Genomic DNA, 23155 nt, shown 5'->3' on the forward strand with positions numbered 1-23155 from the left:
TATACTTTTTACCAATTTAGAAATGTTTAGCGGTACTCTGTGCAACATATAGGAGTTTTGTGAGATTTATCTAATTTTAAAATTCATTATTTTTTTGTCAATAGATGCCTGCATTTTTCAAAACAATAAAAGTTAGATTAAACGTGGTTTCACAAACCAAGGGTACCAAAATTTAAAGTTTAGACATCAAAATGCAAAAAAAAAAAAAAATGATAATAATAAATAAATAAATAAATAATCGAGGGACTAGAGTGCAACTGTGAATATAATTGAGGGACTAACAAAGCTAATAATCTTTATTAAAAAAATTAAATTTTTTTAATTATGATCAATTTGATACAGTGATGGACTTTTGAAGATGGTAACAATCCACAACCAATATATATATATATATATTTTGCATTATTTGATTGTTATGATTAATTGTCTCTCTATAAATCTCTCACAATTCTTTAGTGCATCAAAGCTATATATACATAAGGGTAAAGGATTTGAACAAGGTTATTGTTCAAAAAAACAGAGATTTTTTATTGTTGGGTTATCCTTGCACAGAATATATGTAGGCTATTAACTTATTAATATTAATGAAGTTTCTAAGTCACGAAGATTATGTATATGAACTATCCTTCCTCTATACTTGTGTTTGCATGTTGACCGTTCATCTGTGTTAAACCCCCGTAAGTTAATCTTTTTATTTTGTACCAAAAAGATTATTAAAAAAACAGTTACTAACAGTGCTAATCTTTAAACTATAACCAATGTTTCAAATTAAACACTGAATTTTATTTAATTTTCACATTTTAATATTTAAACTTCAACTTTTGATACATTTTGGTCATTTAAACTATTTTTCACATACATTTTAGCAATTTAAAGATATAAAGTGTACCGAATATAAGATATAAGGGTTTTGTGAGATTTATCTGATTTTATAATTTCATTATTTTGATTGCATTCTTCTAAATTACTAAAAATTAAATTAAAAATAGATTTAAAGACTAAAGTGTACCAAATCTAAAATTTGAAGATCAAAATGCCTTAAAACAAAGAAAAAAAATACTAAAGTACAACTATGAATACAATTCGCAGACTAACAAAGCTAATAACCTTTAAAAAAAATTCAGTTTTTAATTATGATCAATTATTGCTAGCTAGCAATGAATTGCTATCTCTTTTTATTTTGTTTGTATATGATAAATTTAAAATTTAGTTGATATTCCCAGAAGTCAACTGAGTGAGGCCATGTTGAAGAGTTCAACACTAGTCTGATTCCCTGGCGGCACGGGTGGTTTACTTTTACTAACACTTAAAAATTAGTGGTCTGGTTGAATTGAATGATATTATATTTGTAATAATTGCAATCATGTTGGGTAAAATAATGTTGTTTCATTTTCATGATTCATCACTTTAGACAAAAACCCCTCACCTTTATTTTAACAATACTACTATTAATTAATTAATGCTAACAAAATTAATTACATGAACACTAAATAGTATATGCTTAATTAATCCGGTTCCCATTACCACCTCACAAGTTGACTTTGTGAATATGCATCATCTACCACATATATATATATATATTAATAATATACAGTCTTAATTAATTCCTTAGTTTGGATTTCTGCTTAAACCCTTCTCCCGAAGGAAGTGCATTACAAGTAACATTGCCAAATCATTTTTCTCAATAGTTTTTAATATAAATATAGAACTACACACTAAATATACATGGTACATGTAAACTATATATTTTTAGACTTACATTGTTTCTACTTTCCATCTCCTATACTCATGGCAGTCAACTTTAATACGTTTATGCATCCTAAAATATCCCTAAGAATATTTTCGAAAAAAATAAGATTTAATTCACAATTTGAACAAAGCAAAGAAATGATATTATTTATTAACAATAATGTTCTCATGACTCCTGAATCTTAGTTGGTATATTATGGGAATAAGCCATATACTGAAACTGAAACTTCAACTCCTGATCAACCTACCCAAACATGTCCCCAGCCATTATATTACAAATTTAATTTCTACTATAGTTCTCATGTCTCTTGAGGTGGCGCTTACATTAATATATATTATGGCAGATTAATGATTTCTTTGTGTTGCGATTGCTTATGACATAAGCTTTTGACTTCTCCAATATAAATTCATTATATATACATGCGGAATTTAAATAATTTATCTCTTTCCTTTTTGTTTGTTTCTGAAATGTGAATTCTCTAGTTAATTTAATGCTATACTTGAGTATGTGCATGAACATATATTGTCATCTCTCATCACCACCTATCTTAACTAATTTGGAAAGTAATAATATTTATTTACGGCTAAATAACACATTGACATTTTTTTCGTTTTTGGAAGATACCGAAAGGCTGTCTACCTCTGCTTGCGATTGTGGAATTACTCGATCTCATATTACATAATGCAAAATAAATGCCCTCTGAATTTGCTCGACTTTATTATAATTTTTTCCTATGTGTTTTTGATGGGTTTTGTTTATTTATTATTACTTTTTTTGAAATTGTCAAAATGTTTAAATTGGTTAATAATTACAAAAGTAATAAATTTAAATAAATTTTTGTCATTTCCATTTAATCTAAAGGTTGAAAATAACTTACCTCACTTATTGTTAAGTTACATAACTTAAAAACATCCTTAATAGAGCTTTGTTTATATATATATATATATACACACAATCCGATTCTAATGAAAATACTAACTTAAGAATATAATAAAAATATACAATGTTAAAAATGTACAATGTTGCAGAATGTTATAAGAATTTACATCCTCAAAATGTCTTCAATTTAGCATTTTCACTTAACCTGGTTATATATATATATATATATATATAAAGCAAATACGGATAAAACTATTATTATGAAGTACAATTCCAGTACTTGCGTGCATAGGTGTGCGATCGAAATTAAAAGATGAAGAGGGGGGGGGGGGGCAAAAAAAATTAAAGGGGTTGACATTTTTGCAACTGGGCTGGTATGGTATATAATAATATACGTGATGGATAAAGGAAAAAAAAATCAAAATGGAGAGAAGGGGACGCAGTTGGTGGGCCAGAGAGTACTGGGAATTTAGAAAAATATACAATAATACATAATACATCCAAATATATAATAAATAATAATAATAATGGCCATAATATTGTGACTTCCTTTGGGCTATAAAAACGGAAGCAGAAGAGCAGCAATCCGGAAAGAAAAAGAGTGAGAGTTTATATATCAAAAGTAAACAAGTAGAAGAGGAAAAGGCATATATGGCAGAAAGGCAGGCAGGTGCAGATGACACAACAGAGCAGCAGGGTCAGCAGCATGAGCATGATCAAGAGCATGGCGATGAGAAGCTGAAAGAGAGAAAGGTGTCATGGGCAAAGCTGCGCCGCGTAGACTCCCTTAATCTGGAGGCAGGAAGAGTTTCCAACGCACAAAGCCACGCTTCACATGTAAGTGTAGTGTCATTAATTAATTAGTAAATGATCTTTCTCTTTGTTGAGATATATATATATATATATATATATATAATTGGTTCATGCAAATTAATGTTGTACGTTTTAATTAATAATGTAAAATATAAAAATAATTGAATTGAATATGAAAATATGGGTATGCAGGTGAGTTGGGGTAGGACGTTGAGCTTGGCATTTCAGAGTATAGGGATCGTGTACGGGGACATAGGAACGTCTCCACTGTATGTGTATGCGAGTACTTTCAGCAAAGGCAAAATAGAGCACCAAGACGATATTATTGGAGTGTTGTCCCTCATCATCTATACCATTGCACTAGTCCCAATGCTCAAGTATGTATTCATTGTGCTCTGGGCCAACGACAACGGCGACGGTGGAACTTTCGCTCTCTACTCCTTGATCTGCCGCTATGCCAAGGTCAGCTTGATCCCTAACTACCAGCCTGAGGACAGACAGCTTTCCAACTACCAGCTTCAGACACCGTCCAAACGGTTGGGACGCTCTGAAAAGATCAAGCACAAGCTGGAGACCAGCAAAGCTGCTCAGATTCTGCTTTTTCTCATTACCATTATGGGAACTTCTATGGTTATTGGGGATGGGGTTTTGACTCCTTCCATTTCAGGTGATCATCAGTTCTCTCTCTCTCATTTTTTTCAAAACAACTAATTATTATTATTATTTTAATTTATTTATTACTAACCTGGCTGGCCTGTGCATATGCAGTCCTTTCTGCTGTGAGCGGGATCAAGTCGCTAGGCACAAACACTGTGGTGGGGGTTTCAGTGGCAATCTTGATCATTCTGTTTTCCATTCAACGATTCGGGACTGACAAAGTGGGGTTCGCCTTTGCTCCCATCATATTTGTGTGGTTTTCTTTCATAGGCGGCATCGGCCTTTATAACTTATTCAAACATGATATTGGGGTATTACGTGCCTTCAATCCTTTATACATCATAGATTTCTTCAAGAGAAATGGTAGACAAGGCTGGGTTTCCCTTGGTGGAATTTTTCTTTGCATTACTGGAGCCGAGGCCATGTTTGCTGATCTAGGTCACTTCAACATCAGAGCCATTCAGGTAGGAATTAATTAATTACAAGAATTTTTAAAAAAGTTTAATTAATAATTAATTAACCCACTGGAACTGGTTATATTAATGAATTGTCTGTCTATATAAATAACTGATTAATTAATTAATTGCAGATCAGTTTCTCTGGGATCGCGTTTCCTGCATTGTTAGCTGCATATTCTGGGCAAGCAGCATACCTCCACAAATTCCCTGATCATGTGGAAGATACCTTTTATGATTCGATCCCAGGTAATTAGTGTGTGTATTGGATTAATATCATTTTTAAAGTACGTTGATCTTAATTTATTAAAAGTACTTGATATTTCGATTAAATATCATACGTTAATATTTAATTAATGGTGCAGACCCATTATACTGGCCAACATTCGTGGTGGCAGTAGCTGCTTCGATCATCGCCAGCCAAGCAATGATATCGGGGGCATTTTCGATAATAGCACAGTCTCTAAGCTTGGGATGTTTCCCAGGAGTGAAAGTGATTCATACTTCGGCAAAGTATGAGGGTCAGGTGTACATCCCCGAGATCAACTGGTTGCTCATGATTGCTTGTGTGGGGGTAAGTGCAGGGTTCAAAACCACAGAAAAGATTGGCAACGCATATGGAATTGCAGTGGTAACCGTGATGGTGATCACGACATGCATGGTGACTCTAATAATGCTGGTCATATGGAAGACAAGCATGTGGCTGATCGCGCTGTTCTTCGCGGTGTTTGGTTGCATAGAGGTGATATATTTGTCATCCGTCATGTACAAGTTCACGCAGGGTGGCTATCTTCCACTGGCGTTTTCTGCTGTTCTCATGATGATCATGGGGATTTGGCATTACGTGCACAAGCAGAGATACATGTTCCAGTTGCACAACAAGGTTTCCAGCGATTACATCACAGACTTGGCCACCAACCCTGATATCAATCGGATTCCAGGAATAGGGCTTCTATATTCAGAGCTGGTTCAGGGCATTCCTCCAATATTCCCTCACTTTGTGAACCACATTCCCTCCATCCATTCTGTGCTTGTTTTAGTGTCCATCAAGTCCATCCCTATAAGCAAAGTGGCACTGGAGGAGAGGTTTCTTTTCCGGCATGTGGGGCCCAGGGATTTCCGGATGTTCCGCTGTGTGGTGAGATATGGCTACAATGACTTGATGGAGGAGCCAAAGGAGTTCGAGCGGCAGCTGGTGGAACAGTTGAAGGAATTCATCCGCCACGGAAACTTCACCATCGAAGGAGCTGCAGCTGCTAGCAGTGAGACTGCTGCTGCTGCTGCTGCAGCAATTGGGGGAAAATCAAGAGGATCATCAGCAAGAATCTCAGCAGTCCATGTTGAGGAATCAATAGCTCAACAAGCAGCTGAGACATCGCGCGTGTCATCGTCATCGGGATCCATTAGGTCATTCAAAGTGGCAACGTCAGCAAACACTTCAAGCAGAAAATTTGTGCCGGCACCACTTCAGGGAGCAGAAGAAGAGATGCTGTTCGTTGAGCAGGCAAGGCAGAAAGGCGTGGTGTATCTCTTGGGGGAGACAGAAGTAATGGCTGCACCAAAATCGTCATTTCTCAAGAAGATGGTTGTCAATTATGCTTTCAACTTCTTGAGGAATAACTTCAGGCAAGGGGAGAAACTCATGGCTATTCCTCGGGCTAGACTTCTCAGGGTTGGAATGACCTATGAGATATGAATATACTATTCTTCTATGATACTAAAATTGAATAAAGGCCTGCCTTGAGTATATATTTTTCTCATTTGCTACTGGTTTTGAGCAAATGAATGTTTTTTTCTTTTTTCCTTCATTTGTTTCTTTTGGTGTGACTGGGGTTTTCATTTTGTAATATTAATCTTGGACGTATAACCTAAATTAATTTGTTTTATGGATATATGTATATATATATATATATATATATGGTGCATGTGTATGGGGCCGGGCTCCAACTCCAATTGTTATAAGCGATTGATTGTCATGGGGGTAAAAAATATATCCATTTTGAAGGGCTTATTAGCCTCGTTTGAAAATATAGCTACTATTTTAGTTAAAACAAATTTGTTTTTTCACTTTTAAATACAGAAAGTTTTTTCTTTTTCCTTTTTTTTTTTTCACTAATTAGTACGTAAGTAAAGCAATTGGTTTTACGTATTGATTTAAATTGATTATTTGAGCATTTAAAGGAAAATGTCAATTCTAATGAGACATTAGATATGACAGGAGATTAGTCCATAAAACTAGAAAATAAGTATTAAATGATGAAGGTAAAGCCATCAAAGTCGGTTAGCACAAGGACATTTAGGAATGACAAACACAAATTTGACAGAATGATAATGAGCAGGGATTGGAGAGGTGGTTCAACTTCAATGGAAGCAGGTAGCTAGGCATGCATGACAATTGACAACATCTAAAATCATTGATCCATGGAAGGCCGAGCTTGTGTCTTCCTTGGCATTCTCTCTTTTGTCTTTTCTGCATTGTCTGCTCATATTATTTAGCTTTCAGTGCCAACTCCTTCTTAAGATAAGGACCAAGGACAAGAATAAAATTACTTTTTTAATATGCAACCCAATTCCTCATCAATTAAAGTTGAAGTTGCTAGTAGGATAAATAGACCCCAATTGTTATGTAACTAATTCAATTTCATACAATAATGCTGCTGTCACATAATTCTCTTCTATAATTACATTCCATGGTCTTTGATTCGGTTTTCTTTTTCCTCAGCCTACTTCTCTGCACGTGACTTGATAATCCTCCCAAATATATCAAACTTTGTTCACCAAATTGACAATAATGGAGCAGTGTTCCAAAGCACCATTATTAGGGTTGGAAGTGCCATTAATCTTGCTGAAAATGGTGCAGACGTCTCCACTCCTTCCAACGCTAGATCAAAAATGAAAAGACCAGGGAATCCAGGCAAGCAGAACATGTTTCATTTTTTTCATGGTTTACGCAAACATATCTATTTGGGGCTTTTTATATTATTATTATTATTATTTAGTTTTTATTTTTATTTTTTTTTTTTCCCGTAGGAATAGACAAATTGACAATTTGGTTTGATCTACATATATGGGACACAGTATACATAACTAAGCTAATTGAATCTTACCAACCTTAAATTAGTGAGCCAGGCCCGTGGTGCATGTACACTTGTAATTGCGCAGACCCCAATGCAGAGGTTGTGGCATTGTCACCTACAACTCTAATGGCAACAAATAGGTACATTTGTAAGGTATGCCATAAAGGTTTTCCGAGAGATCAGAACCTTCAGCTCCACAGAAGAGGGCACAACTTACCCTGGAAACTGAAGCAAAGGGCAAAAGCTGAGGTCAAGAAGAGTGTATGTCTGCCCTCATCCAAATTGTGTGCATCATGACCCAAGCAGTGCTCTAGGTGACCTAACTGGCATTAAGAAACACTTCTGCAGAAAGCATGGAGAAAAGAAATGGAAATGTCACGAGTGCTCCAAACGTTACGCTGTTCAGTCAGACTGGAACGCACACACAAAGATCTGTGGCACCCGTGACTATCATTGTGATTGTGGCACCATTTTCTCTCGGTATTTATACATAATTGACAACATACATGATACTAATATAGTTAGTACACTCGGGATTACATATTTATTGGTAACTTCACATGGTTTAACCTTTTGAGATTAACCCATTTTCAATTTCCCCATAATTTGTTTCATGAGGTTTCCTTCAATGTTTTGGTACAGGAAGGATAGCTTGTTACACATAGAGCCTTCTGTGCAAAAATGACACAGGAGCATTACAAAGTGAACAACCAGAAGCATATTGTTTCCCCTGGAGCAGTAGTAATGCAAAGCCAGGTGCAAGAGCTTTTCACTTCATCCTTGACCACCGGCTCTACTTTTTGCTCCAATCCCAATGAGATTACGGACAATTCAGCTGAGCCATTGTCCCCAAACTCGAGCTCAGCTGGGATTTTGAATACGGATCCAAGAACAAATGCCTTTTCCATGGACATGGCCTCCAGTTATACATCCGCTACAGCCTTGTTACAGAAAGCTACGACAATGGGTGCTAAAATCAATAACAATTCAGTGGCTCCACTACGCCTTAGAGGTTTTGCTAGTGGTAATACCAACTCATTCAAATGTGCCCATGGGGGTTATCCAGTAGTTGGTAACGGTTTGGCATCTATCACTGCCACCACCAACAATGGTTCTTCTTCTTTTCCTTCAAGTGTTGGACATCAGGAACAAAGGCCTGGTTATGCTGCTATAATTCAGAGTGGAATGCCTGAGTCGCCATTATTTGTGATATCAGACGATGAAAACGATGAAAATCATTTGGCAGCTGGAGAAATGTACAGGGATAGCTGTGAGAAAATGACAGTTGATTTCTTAGGTGTAAAATTGGCAGGACATTCAGGAATCTACAAGAAAACTAGTTACGATCTGCATGCAACAACGTGGGGTTTAAAGACATGAGCATGCAACAAAGCCTCCATTGTTTGCATTCCTAGGATACCGAATATGCTAGTGTTTCTGATGTTGTGTGCTTTTATCTCTGTTTCAATTAGTTGTCAAACGCAAGCCAAATCCTGAACCATCTTTATTGAAAGCAATTGGCCAATAAAAGGGGGTCATCTAATTCTCGCTATCAATTAAAAGCTAATAATTGTGCAATTATTCACAAGGCAATGGAGAATATAAAGAAGCACATAAATTCAGCAAACAGTAGGACTTAATTCAGTGCCTGAGAATATAAAGAAGCACATAAATTTAGCAAACAGTAGGACATATTTCAGTACCTCTAATTACATTTCATGCCGAGATGTTAATCCCCCTTTTATCCCTTGTTAACAGTCCGCTGTAATCTCACTAAATACAGCCCTTGTTTTACCCTTCAGTTTTTATTTTTTATTATTTATCTATTTGCTTATTTAAATTATCAATATTGCAAAATTTTATTATTTTTATTTTTCAATTATGCTTATGTTGGGTTCAAATGTCAACCATAGCAATTTCCAACAACCATTACTAATTATTGCAAACCTAAATAAATGAAAAAACAAGATAAAGACATATAAAGTAAAACAGCTTGTCATTAAAATAGACAAGCTCTTCTTTTGCCTGCCGACTGAAACTGAATTGCAATCAATAAAGACTGAAATAGAATTAGGGTTCTCCCCCCCCTCCCCCCCCCCCAAAAAAAAAAACACAAACCTTTTTCTCCTTTTTGTTTTTTTTTTTTTTTTTTGTTTTGTTTTTGTTTTTGTTGTTGTTGTTGTTGTTTCTTTCCTTTACAAACTACTACCAAACAAATTGAGATAATATATAAACACCAGCCAATTCCCCAGAAAAACTAATACACAATATAGCACAACACTTAAAAGACCAAATACCCATGGAAATGGAAAAGAGTTTGATGCATAACGTGCCTCTGCAAAATAATAGCTGTGAACCACAGCATTCCTTCCTTTATCGGAGAAGTCAGGTTTCCAAACAAGCTCCCAACAATGGAGTTCAGTGTGACGTCTCCCACCAACTCCGATAAGCTAGTGAGTGACCATTATCACTCCCCTGGCCCTAACATCAGAAACACCGCTCAGACAGTAGTTTAGGCCTTAAAAATGTTTAGTTTTAAAGGCTTCCATGAATTTTCTGTCTGTCTGTTACACCATATCCCATTCCAAACTCAGCAGCCAAAATCTGTATATCAGGTGTGATCTCCCAGTTAGCTTTAGAATCCCAGTCTGTATGTCTTGGCTGGGTTCCACACCTCTCCATTCCCTCAACACTATCAATCTGTCTATGTATATCTGTGAAATCTTCAGCAGCAACAGCTTGTCGTTTCCCCATCTCTATGTCAAAACTTGTTTTCGCCATCTCTGGGCTCATTGAATGTCCCAGTGTAGTTGAAGCATTATAGACAGAAGATGAATCACCCTTCACCATTGCTCTGAAGTTGTTTTTAGATTTTGGAATTCCAGAGAAGAAGATTTCCACAACATTGCGAGCACACCCATGATTATAAGGATTCATTTTTCCCTCATATCGATACCGAAAGTTCTCATATGTTGTCTGCAGAAACAATAGTTAATTTTTTACTCCGAGGGAGGCAAAGCAATGAGAATAACAAACATACATAAAGTAAAAGAGGATATAAGAACCTGATTTGTGCAAATTAAATAGAGATGAAATGTGGTGAGACCTCCAACAAACCAAGCAGCTATAAATGTATACACGATCAGAATTACAGAAACAGGAGATTTTGCAAAAGCCCTCCAGAGACTGCATTGCTCATCGTCCGTTATATTACTGATGTTTACCCAGCAGAAGGAAAAAACATAAAGACACAGCAAGGTTGTTGATGATACAAACATGAAAAAGAATCTGTAATTCCTCTGTGAACAAAACACTTCAACCCAGTTAGGCCTATGTAGGGTAAGAATGCATCCATCAACATCAGGGTATAATCAGAATACTTGTTTCCTAGGATTTGAATGAAGAAGCAGTATATAAAGTAAATACACTAAACACATAAGCACACACATGAGACCAAAGGATGAAGAATAAGTGAAGGGGGAGGAAGAATTAGATAAAAGCAATTAGCAAATGATAAAGAATCAACCATTCATTATGATTGCTGTTCCCATTTTCAAATAAGATAAAGGCATACTAAGATGTTTTTTTTTTTTTTTTTTAATATTTCCAATGAATATACTACAATTCTTCATTTTAAGTTAACAAGAAAATTCTTAGATTCTTCCGCATTATCATGGAAAGCGAAAAACCAAGCCAACAGCTAGAAGCAGTGAAAGATTTATCATAGTGGCATCTCTCAACTTATCATAAATCTCCATACAATGAGACACTCAAACATAGTATATGATTACCCAATTAAGAATAATATGTAATTAGCTATCATGTACTTTTTACCTAGGAATTACTGAACGCATATTATTCAATATGGATAGAAATAATTAATTTTGGAGTGTGATTTGTCTTGCTTTATGGGAGGTCATAAGAGTAAAGCATGATATAAGCATCTGATGAGAATTCGAGGTGCATCAGACTTCATAATCTTTGGACCCTTCAGATAATAAACATATGGTGCTTCTACATCATTATACTTAACTATAATAAACTTATTAAAAGTGAAAATTTGATGATAAATTATTATCTAGAAAACAGAACACAAAAGGATTTGTATTATATAGACAATATTAGAAACTGCAGAATCACAGTGCCCTTTTTATTTTATTTTTTTTTTCCAAATTAACATACTGTTCCTTGCACGACCTAAAGAAAATTCAGACAGACTTCAAGTCAGAACTGCAAAAACATACTTCAGGAGTAAGAAAGTCGCATGGAATACAAAAGAACAACTAATGACAGCTACAGCTGACTCATAGGTCCATCAAAGTAGAAGCCATAAACATAACCAGAACTATGGTAAGCTTTACTTTATAATGATTATGATACTTTTTCTCCAATGACACTCAAGAAATATCAAGAAGAGGAGGACAAAACTAAATTCAATCTTTACACCAGAGGATAATTAGATGGATACCTTCCCAATACATTGCCCCACCCATGGACAATGGTGATCGAATCGCTCAACACAGTTATTGCATATTGAGCAATGAGAGCATCGTGGTGGACGATATAGCATGCATGTTTGACAATACTTGACTTTGACTACTATTCCATTAACTACAACATCTTTCGTTAGGGGTAAACTTGGAGCTCCATTATGACTTGATGGACAATCAGAAGAGACTGTAGAGCCATCAACCTCTTCTGGTTCTGGAGGATGCTCGTTGCGGGGAATAATGCCAGGATCTCTTCCAGATGTAACTAAGAGGATAAGAATATCCTGCAACAATTAATTAGCCAAAGAGTTAAGCTAGGAAGTTGCTTCAAATATACAATGGTGCAATGATATGCAAGCTCTAATAAGGAAAGTGGAGCAAAATTTTGAAACTTCTAGACTCAATTGAAAGATACATACAAAATGTTAAAGAAAAAGTGTCATCAAAAAATTACTTGATATGTAAGATCATTTATTATTTCACAGCATCCACATGTTTGGGGCACAAACTAATAACAAAAGTTTATGTCTGCCTTTAAAGCAGAATGCTCAATGTTGGGCTTCATTTGAATTTCAGAACTGGAGCTGCCTATTTTGGTTTTCACAAAAGAGTACCTAAGTCAGAATCATGTAAAGCTTTCAGATTAAATTGCGATGAGATTTTAACTTTCTTAAGACAGAACAGTGAAGTATGAAAGATGCAATTTCCTCTCTTATCCTCAGTTCCTTCCAATATTTGCCAATGTTATCAATGTTTTTAACGAAATATCAGGTGAAGTAATATGCTTATCTAAATGATTAACATGGCTTTAATATTATCTATAGCAGGCCAGTGTTTAACTACCTTTACCTTAATGCCATGATAGTTTACATACTATGCAAAATGTAACAAGAATAGAAACTTATAAGCCTTTATGGAATCCAAAATAAAGAAAGTTAAAAAGGAAGAACTTACATAAATGGTGAAGACAACACATATAATTACGATAAGTTCACCATGATTGATATTGTCAATAAGTCTATTAGAAACAAAGGCACAGAAAAGGATCACCGGGGCCACTATTAGGAACACTGTAAGGAATAGTGACCTCACATCTGGACCAAATATAAGCCTTCCTTTGAGGCAAAATCTCTGCAACATTAATGTAACATGAGTAAGTAGTTGGGTTTTATGGGAAACATACATATAGCTTGCACATTTTAGATCCTCTAGTATAAAATATGCATGTTGTTTTTTATAACAAATTTAAAGGATATTAGTACATGCAGAACTTCATAAAAATTATATGAAGCTTTATATTGAGATGAATAGTCTATCAGCTTTATATTGTTTTCTAATTAACTTTAATATCAACAAGCACATAACATTGAAATCTTTCCAGAGTATCCACCAACAAAAGAAAGTTTGTTTGATGATTCCACGGCATTATGTGACATACAATAAAGAGGAAATCACCATTCAATTGGCAAATAAAGAGGGGGAAAGCCGAAGATATAGAGCTTACATTACTTCCTTTCCAAACTTGATAAACTCGAAGGGATGGGCCAGGCGTATCTATAATGCGGCGGTTGGAATCAGACAGCTGAGGAGGCAGGGGGGTTGTGAACATGCTTGGCTGCAAAATGACCTAAATATTTTTTTTTTTATTTTTTATTTCTGTAATGCTCCCCGTACAATATTCTGAAGATCAGAGTAAGCAAGGCATCGTGACCACTTGATTTTCAACTGTACAGACACTGTGCTAGATGTCAACGCCCAAACTGAAAGAAACAGTTGTAGCATGGATGATGAATCAAGCAAGTACAGTCAGCATAAAATTATAGGGTACACTGTGCATGACCTCAACTGCTTAACTTCCAAATGATGATATATGAGAGGGCCTTGTTGCAATAATTTACACATAAAAGAAAAATGAAGAAAGTCAGGCATGTTATTCAAAAACAATAAGAAATTTAGACAAATAAATAAAAGATCAAGGTAGAAATAAATCCACAAATTCATGACTGGTAGACAGGGAAAGATACTGAAAACCTTTCATCTGGAGAACAAAAATGTATGTGGCGTGGTTTCTGATAAAATGTTCCACAACATAATTAAAACATAGGCTTTTTTTCTGAAAAATAAGAGGTGCTCCAGGTTGTTTTCAATCAAAACTTGAAAACTGTTATCGCGATAGCAAAAAACACAGAAAACCCACATGCCATTAACAACAAAGAGAAGTTTGCAGGTTCCAACTCCCGATTATTTATCTTTCTAAATTTTGCCAATATTATCCATCTAATTGACTAAAAGTTGCAGCACCTTGTTCAATTAACAACAAAATTGTTCCAAATTTTACAAATTTAAGAGAGGAATGCATCATTTAATAGTTGTAGCATGGTGTCAGATTCATCAACTTCATTTGTAAGTCGCCCAAAATGATGATATTCTCAGACAAAATAACATGAGCGGTATAGTGGATTACGATAAAGTTGCAAGAGCAATGACAGCTTGTGGAGGAAATATGCAGTAAATAACTGAGTGCATGAGTTATTTCATATGTGTAGATTATTAACAGTGTGAGACTACTTGACTATGATAACTAACTCGCAAACGAAGAAGCTCAAATTGACGATTACTGCAAAAATTGTAATCAAAATTCCAACGTTAAGAATATATATATATATATATATATATATATATATATATATATATATATATATATATATATATATATATAAATATATATATAATAATTATCATAATATTCCCTAAAAAGTTGGAAACTTTCCATAATCTCTTTTTTTGGGTCAATAATGAGTTTTCAAACAGCATTTCCATTTGAAAACAACAAAAAATTGTTTTCTCTTGTCTGGTTTCTGAAAATCGTCCCCAGAAACGATTTTTCTGAGAAACAGAGCAACAAAACGGGTTGTGCAGAACTGATACCAACTTGCATTATAACAATCATCAAGGCGAGAAAAAAGAAAGGAATGGAGACAAAAATGACAATGTAGAACAACGATCGGAAAATTAAAACACACAGAAAGAAGTAAAAAGATGATAGAGAAAAGAGGAATACCTGAAGAAGAAGAGAATGAAAGGGGTAGGGAATAGGGATCGAGACTCAGGGTTTCCGGAGTCCCGAAAACCCAGAGTCTGAGGAACGGCCCACACCGGAGGTGATTGCAGAGTCAGAGAGAGAGAGAGAGACAGAGACAGAGACAGAGAGAGAAGGCCAAATGCTCCGGTGGTTCTTTCCCGCCGCGCGAGTCGGATCCCCGAGTTTGACGAACTTGTCGCTCTCTCTCTCTCTCTCTCTGTTTTTTTTTTCTTTCTTTTTTTTGGGTATATGGTTTTTTATTTATCCGTAATGTATATTTTTGTGTTTTATTTTTCAGTTAGTTTAGATTCTTTAGAATTTAGACAATACACGCAGCGAGAGAGAGCAAGAGTGGGAGAAGACGACATGTATGCACTGCGAGTTTGCGCACCCTCTGCTCTTTCTCTCACTCTCTTACTTTTTTTTTTTTTTTTTTTTTTGTTGATAAATGGTAGTCTGTCTCTTATTAAATTAATAATAAATTTAATTGATGTGTCTTTTACTTTTTAAGCTTTTGTCTTTCAAGCTTTGGGTTTGGTTGGACATGGCCACCGGTTGTAATCGATGAGTTGCCTCCACACCACCATGATTTGTGTTTTGGGCGTCTTCCCTTTATTTATTTATTTTTTGGTTCTTTTTCCTTCTTTTTTGTCTTCCAACTTCGACCCCCCACAGTGAGAGGACTCAGAATCATAATGGAGTTTATGTGCATGTGAAATGACTATTTAGTGTATTTAGAATCCATTGCAACGATGCATCCAGGGCCTGTTGAACGCAAGTCTATGTGTAATTTTGTCCAGGTAATATAAAAAAAAAAAAAAACAAAAAAAAAATAGAATAGAATAAAAGAAAAAAAAGATGGTCAAAAAGTAATTCCCCGACACGACAGCTAGGCACTTGCAGCTCCCAACGTGTCTTTTGAAGAATCTTTGGCTACGAAAGCGACACGCTATCTCTCTTTCTTCTATCATAAATTCGTATAAATTCATGAGTCATGACTTGATGAATCATGATTCAATGACCAACTCAATTCATCATCCATCTTATCTCTAAATTATTCATAATTTTTAATTTATCAGTTTGTATTTTCTAAGAAGTAATTTCTCATTTTAATTGCATAGTTTTAATCAAATGGATGGTTGGATGGATGATTCATCATGGTTACTCTTTCACTTTCGAGCAGCATAAAAGATATTGAAAGAGGACCGGTCGAATAAGAAGCATATGTAAAAGTTAGTTTTAGTTTCAAGGATTTCTTCCATTGGCACAGCGCAGGATCGGATTCCATAATCCAATAGCCAAATACGCAAATATGGGGTTATAATTAATGTGGAATACTAAAACTAGCTAGCTGGAGTGGGGAAATTTATTCAGATGAGACGATAAACACAATGTCTAGTGGTAGTAGCAGCGGCAGAAGGATAATACAGGAGTTGACTGTTCAGGTTCTGAACTTGTCTCCCAAGGTCACTGCTGCTGACCTTGATCACTTCTTCTCTTATTGTGGAAACGTCCAGGAACTCTGCATCTTCAGGTCTCTCCACTTCTTTTTACTTAATTTCATCATCTTTATTAAACCTATCCGCTACCTGCCTCGATTCCATCCTTCCTTTCTCTCATCATCCGTTTCTTCTTTCTTTTTTCTTTTCTTTTTTTATTAATTGATTAATTAATATATATATATATATATATATATATATATATATATATGTGCCAGAAATAAAGACCAGTCCTTCAGTCAGTACTCTGCTTTAGTGACATTCGCCCACCCTTTTGCTTTTCAAACTGCTCTTCTCCTTGATGTAAGCAAAACCAACACCACCATTAATTCTTAACAATGGATATTATGCTACTTTATACATATCAAATTTCTACACAATATATACACGCATGCATTGCAGGATGCCATCCTCGCAGACCAACCAATTCGCGTATTGCCTGCCCTGGATTTAGCAATTCCTATTATTTCTGATGATGACTACGCCAGCAGTACCACTCTCCAGGTTTTTCCCTCTTTTCGTCACGCCCTCCTCCCTATTATATTAAAAATATCGTAAGCCTAACCTATATATATATATATATATTATAACAGAGGAAAAAGATCCAATCAAAAAAGGAAGGAATAGGATTCATCCCGATACTGCAGAATATAGCTTCTGAAAGCATTGACATATTGAACAAGAGCAAAGACATGTTGGAGGAAAACTACAAGGTCTCAGCTGCCAGAGGTAGAGCGGTGGTGGAGCACACAACATCAGCAATATCATCAATCATCACCAACCACTCTAACTCTATACCAACCAGCGCAGCAGATTGGCTGTCTGATGTAATAGACAAGGCCTCCAAGCGTGCCTCTGGATCTCACAACTAAGAAGACCGACAACCTCAACTCCAGAAAGTAGAAATGAATTCACCCTCCTCTACCTGCTTCCGCCTACCTACCCACCTATTGCACTTGCACTTATACTGATTAAGGATGTGCTTCTTTTTTCTTTTTTCTGTTTTTTCATTTCGTTCGCTGGTTTTAAAAGCATAACATACAGAAACTCTTAAAACTTATGCTTATATGAGTTTATGAGACTTTTTAATATTTTGGATGAAGTATAATGTGATGTACTTAGACAATGAGAATTCTGGTTAAAGAATTTTTATGGAGAGATTTGGGTTCAAATATGCTTATCATTTAGGCATGTGTGGCAGGCCGAACAAAATATGGGCCTAAACTAGAGTATCCAGCATGCCCCATTTGATGTATATATGACCCAAAAAAACAAAAAAAAAATCCAAGAATTTTAGCATTTTTCATTCCAAAAAACATAAAAATGCCATCCCTTTCAGCCCACAAAAAAAAAAAAAAAAAAAAAATGAAATTGTCCACTTCTCTTATTTTTGATAATTTTTTGTCCACCTTTTACTTTTTCTATCCAATGAATTATCCAAAATAGTCTTATATATCACCTAGCGTAAACCTACAAAAACATAGATTTGCTTTGTAACTTTCATTATCTTCAATAATCTGTACTTGTAGCTTTACTAATTTTTTTTACTTTAATAATAATCTTCATTTTTATTTGTAAATTGTTATAAGAAAATATAGAAAAGAATAAGAAAAATATGAAAAGAAAAAAGAAAAAATAAAGAAAAATGAAAGAAAAACCATGTTTGAGCTTACGACACACCTCTATCATGGGGTTGGAAGCACGAAATAGACATAATCAAGTCAAAATATTTTGCTTTCATCGTTGATAGGGTTTTTCCATAGCGAGGATTCCCTCCTCATAGAATGAGCCCCTCCCTCTGTCCCCTCCCTATAAAAGGGGTTCCATCCCTTATGGTGGTGTGGTATTCCGACTAAAATTTGTCTACACCCTACCTTCTATCTGATGGAAGAAGGCTACCTCTTTAATGGGGACGAGATAATATTACTTGATTTTGTCTATATCCGTCCCATGGTAGGGCTCCCTCCCAAACGGAGGCAAAGCGTATTGCTTTCAACTTCAGATTAACATCTTTTTTTCTTTTTTATTTTTATTTTTGTATTTTCCTCTTCTTTTTTTTTTCATATTTTCCTTTAACGATGTATAAATAAAAATAAAGATTATCATCAAAGTTATATAAAAAAAAAATCCAATAATATTTCATTAAATAGCTACACAATTAACAGGTGCATAAATTTTAATATTTACCAATTTTTAACTAAAAAAAATATTTTGATGAATATCCGAATATATATATGTATGTGATAGAAAACAATTAGGTACCATTATTCAAAAATCATAGTAAAGCTACAAGTGTTTGTTATGCCAATTATATTGTTGAATTTTTTGATAAGGTTAAGCAATAATGGTGACCATAAAGTAAATTTATTTATTTATGAGTTTATTTGGATAATATGATGAGGATATTTTGGATAATTTATTATGTAAAATAAGTCAAAATGTGGGTAAAATTATTGAAAATAAAAGATATGAGCATTTTTCTTTATTTTACTTGAAGGGTGGGTATTTTTGTGTTTTCCTTTTGTTCATTTATGCTCTCTATCTTATATATGAAATTAGCTCATTTCCATTGGCATATCGCCTAAATAAAGGTTTTATTACATGTGATCCATGATTATCTCTGCTAAATTATGTGTAATGATGAAGATGGGTAGTAGACAACATTTATTTTAGAGGTAAAGTTCCACATATGCCAAATAGAAAATATAATGATTATTTCTTTGAAAAGAAAATGACTACTTAATACTGAAAAAAAAAAAAAGAAGCAAAAATTCCAAAATACAACTACATATCGTTCTTTTGGTTGAAACTTATAGGAGTGAACTCAAACATAATATGCACTCATCTTGTGAATGGGATCACAAACTTTGTTCTATATTCATTGTTTTGAAAGAATAATGGGATCGCAAACTGGGGTTAGGGTTTATGTAAATTGGAGGGTAGTATTATTAACTTTATGGGCAACTTGGATTATTAGGAAAAAAAATTATAATAATGAATAATAATAAATGAAAATATATAAAGGACAAAGAAAAAAAAGGCCACTTGGACTTGGAGGGAGAGATAAAATGTATTATTTATTAGGCAGCAAGTTCATTATATTTGCTGAGACATCCTCAGAGTCGTAAAATTATTTTCACGATTGCCTTTTACAACACGACAAATAGTATGACTAATTTTAGCAAATTAAAAAGCAGTCCCTTTTCTTTTCTAACGACAACTAAAAAGCCAGGTCATATTATTCAATCTCATCCTTGAAAAAAGGAAAGGAAAAGGAAAAAGAAAGGGAAAAAAAAATAAAAAACAAAAAGACCATGCTAATTATATAAATAATGTCTGTTCATCTTCTGGGAAAGGACCAACATGTATAAAGACTAATAAAAGAAAAGAGTGTTAATTTTACCAAATTGGCATCCTGGTTCAGCGATTATTCCAATCACTCACCCAATTCATTTCTCAAGTCCCAACTTTTCCCTTAATATCTTAAAAGTGAAGCGGTTGCTATCAAATTAGACCTTGGCTTTTCGTCTATATTAATTAAAAGCATTAATATTATGTTTTTCATGTTGTTAAATTAAGTCACTCAGTCTATGATGTACATTAGATGATCTTAGAATTATCTAATGATGTTATTCATAGGATAAGAAAGTCAGAGTTGATGTAAATGTTTTCTTTTGAAAATCTTTCGTGCATGCTAATTACTTAATATAATATATATATAGATATATATATATATCAATTCTGCAATGGTCTGTATATTAAATATTTATCATAACATGTACGTTTTATATAAAATAATTTGTTATCCGATATACCACAGAAAAATTATAATATAAATATGTATGTATATATAATATAAATTAAGATGTATAAAAGGTTATTGTAGGTAGCTAGCAATAGCACAAACCAGGTGCATGGTGATGCAAAAGAATCCAGGGTCGATTGCTTTTTCTGCCATCACTTTTTAGCGAGACTTTTACTTTCACCGCCTAAATTAAAGTCCTTTCTATATTTTAACTCCTTTTGTTGGTTATTAAAATGAAAAATGTGCAGAAGAATCTCTTTATCCACCTGCATGCCATTGCCATCGCCATTACTCAATCTGTTAAGGCCGGGATATAATGGATCTGTCTTTAAGGATCTCCTAAACCATATAAAAATACAATATTATATATGTTTGATGTGTCGACCAAATTAACTTAGTGCTGCGCTCCATCTCCATGGATTAATTCATGAATCATAGATATATATATATATATATATACATAATCCACGTGGGTGGGTAGTATGGAATTGCTGTGCTGGGAAGCTTCTGTGTCTTGATATTTTATCAGCCATCACTTTTACCATCCCGTCCCCCCACTTCACCACCTAAAAGTAGCATGCATCTTTTTGTTTTCCTTTATACATATATGCCTAAGCCCTTGGTTTTCCTTCATGCTATGCTAAGCTCCCCTTATTTGCTAGCTGCCAATTAAACCTCATTTCCAGTATTAACTCTGCTACATACTCTTCCTCCTCCTCCAATATCAATGTCCTTTTCTTTTCGATTCAGTTCCGAATAAGGCTGCATATATATACATACATACATATATATATAGGTGCGGAATTAACTACATATATATATATATATAGAGTACGTGCGTGCTAGCTAGAATAAAAAGAAATTCATCTCATATACACATTAAAGATCATGAAGAAGAAGGTTTCGGCTCTTGTGAAACGGATCGTGTCCGTTTTAAGTTCAATAGCTAAAGCCAAGTCCATGGCCATCAAGAGCAAAACCAACGCAGTAAAAGCCCGCCTTATAATGTTCTCATTGATGAAGAACAAGAAGGTCCTTCTGGGTTCACTCTCCAAGAAAGTTCATAATCTCCTGCAGGGACCGCATGGCGACGATGACGAGGATGTTATTGTTGGGGATCAGCGCAAGGCCATTATTCTCTACAATGCCAAGCCCAACGCCAGCTGGCAGAGCCACACCCACCTGTTGGCCGTGGATGATGATGATGATCATCATCATGAAGATGATGCAAAATACCCAGATCTAAGGCACCGCCTATTCGATCAGGATCAGGATGATGATGATGATGATCTGCAGGAGGGTGGATCTGTGATTGATATGGTGAGGAATTCCAAGGAGGAAGGACAGGATTTCAAGCTGGAAGACGAGATTGATCATGTTGCGGACTTGTTTATTAACAGGTTTCACAAGCAGATGCGCATGCAGAAGCTCGAGTCCTTCAAAAGGTTCCAGGAAATGCTCGAGAGAAGCCTTTAATTTCTTCTCTAAACTGGCTTATATAAGCAGGCCTTCCCATACCATCCCAGCCCATCCGTCCCATCCCTCCTTATTACTATATATATATATATATATATATATATATATATTTGGTATATTGGGATATTAATTTGTTGATTTGGTGGACCTCTTCTCTTCTTTCGTTTCTGTATCGTACGTATTTCTTATGTTATGACTTGAAGATATTAACTAATATGCATGAATACATTAAACATATTATTATTACTCGAATAATATGTTTCTGCAGCTTTCCTTTCTGTTAGTACTTTATGATTGATTTCCACGTCCTTTACAGTATAAATTTTTAATTAAATTCTTGAAACATGACAATTAGCATCAACCATATATGACACGGATTGGATGTAAGGCTTAACAAATATAATATTGTATGTATTTGTATGTTTTTCCCAGCTAAAGTAGTAGTTTTGTCTTGTGATTTTTGATTGAGATAGAACAAAACGAAAGGCTCTCACGTTCGTACTCCTGCAAATGGAAGATTAATTCGGGTTCAAAATTAGAAAGGGTTTCACTATACACTATTCAACCACAAAAGTGTACGTGCTTAATTTATTAGATGGAGCTTATATACAACTACAAATTAAAAGGGTCTTGATTATATTGGTATCGCTAATATTATTATTCATGCCATACGTTTTTGATTATCAAGTTGCTTGATTAATTAATTAGAAGTTAATTCCTCTATCTTTTGATGTGTGTCCGTGTATATATATGTATAAATCTGCATCTGCAAATAAAGCAGTCATTTCACGTGCCAAGCCACAAAGAAGATTCTTATGCAGCTATAAATTTTGCAGCAAACAACAAATAGGTAGGATTTTTACTGTTATTGTTATTTATTTTTGTCTATTTTTTGATACGAGGTCAAGGATTTAAACTCAAAACATTTGTATGAGAAAGTAATATTTTGTTGTTAAAGTTTATTATTATTGAAAAACAGAAAAAAATTTAATAAAAATATATAGATCCACGCATATATAATATTATTATACAGCATAAATAATTTTATATTTATCAAATTAATTTACCAAATAATATATAATAAAATATTATATATTAATTTTATAATATAAATATGAATAAATAAATTTTGATTTGAATAAATGAATAAAAAAATAATTATGTATTATTAT

General features: G+C 34.4%; 4 protein-coding genes across 6 annotated transcripts; 3 read left to right on the top strand and 1 right to left on the bottom strand.

Annotated features, from left to right (window-relative positions):
- Positions 1-3204: 3204 nt before the first annotated feature.
- LOC107424605 (potassium transporter 5) lies at positions 3205-6547 on the top strand. Its single transcript, XM_048463020.2, has 5 exons — positions 3205-3466; positions 3635-4109; positions 4211-4563; positions 4689-4803; positions 4920-6547. Exons 1-5 carry the CDS (start codon positions 3281-3283, stop codon positions 6248-6250), a joined length of 2460 nt encoding a protein of 819 aa, XP_048318977.1. The 5' UTR covers positions 3205-3280; the 3' UTR covers positions 6251-6547.
- A 3061-nt stretch (positions 6548-9608) lies between these two features.
- Positions 9609-15859, bottom strand: LOC107424623 (probable protein S-acyltransferase 7). Of its 3 annotated transcripts, none has more exons than XM_016034469.4 (6): positions 15183-15859; positions 13626-13857; positions 13076-13252; positions 12100-12405; positions 10697-10930; positions 9609-10607 (listed from the first exon to the last, which is right to left on the bottom strand). In XM_016034469.4, exons 2-6 carry the CDS (start codon positions 13728-13730, stop codon positions 10167-10169), a joined length of 1263 nt encoding a protein of 420 aa, XP_015889955.2. In that variant the 5' UTR covers positions 13731-13857; positions 15183-15859; the 3' UTR covers positions 9609-10166. The 3 variants fall into 3 exon arrangements, with proteins under 3 accessions (XP_015889955.2, XP_015889954.2, XP_015889953.2); XM_016034468.4 differs by having other exon boundaries at positions 13626-13881; XM_016034467.4 differs by having other exon boundaries at positions 13626-14001.
- Positions 15860-16270: 411 nt separating this feature from the next.
- On the top strand, positions 16271-17860 carry LOC107424619 (protein vip1). Its single transcript, XM_048462677.2, has 4 exons — positions 16271-16737; positions 16921-17005; positions 17105-17206; positions 17296-17860. Exons 1-4 carry the CDS (start codon positions 16595-16597, stop codon positions 17572-17574), a joined length of 609 nt encoding a protein of 202 aa, XP_048318634.1. The 5' UTR covers positions 16271-16594; the 3' UTR covers positions 17575-17860.
- A 3130-nt stretch (positions 17861-20990) lies between these two features.
- Positions 20991-22261, top strand: LOC107431778 (uncharacterized). Its single transcript, XM_016042770.4, has one exon. The coding sequence runs from the start codon at positions 21396-21398 to the stop codon at positions 21981-21983; it is 588 nt and encodes a 195-aa protein (XP_015898256.2). The 5' UTR covers positions 20991-21395; the 3' UTR covers positions 21984-22261.
- The last annotated feature ends 894 nt before the right edge of the window (positions 22262-23155 follow it).

The sequence above is a fragment of the Ziziphus jujuba genome, chromosome 12 (assembly GCF_031755915.1).
Source record: "Ziziphus jujuba cultivar Dongzao chromosome 12, ASM3175591v1".
NCBI lineage: Eukaryota > Viridiplantae > Streptophyta > Magnoliopsida > Rosales > Rhamnaceae > Ziziphus > Ziziphus jujuba.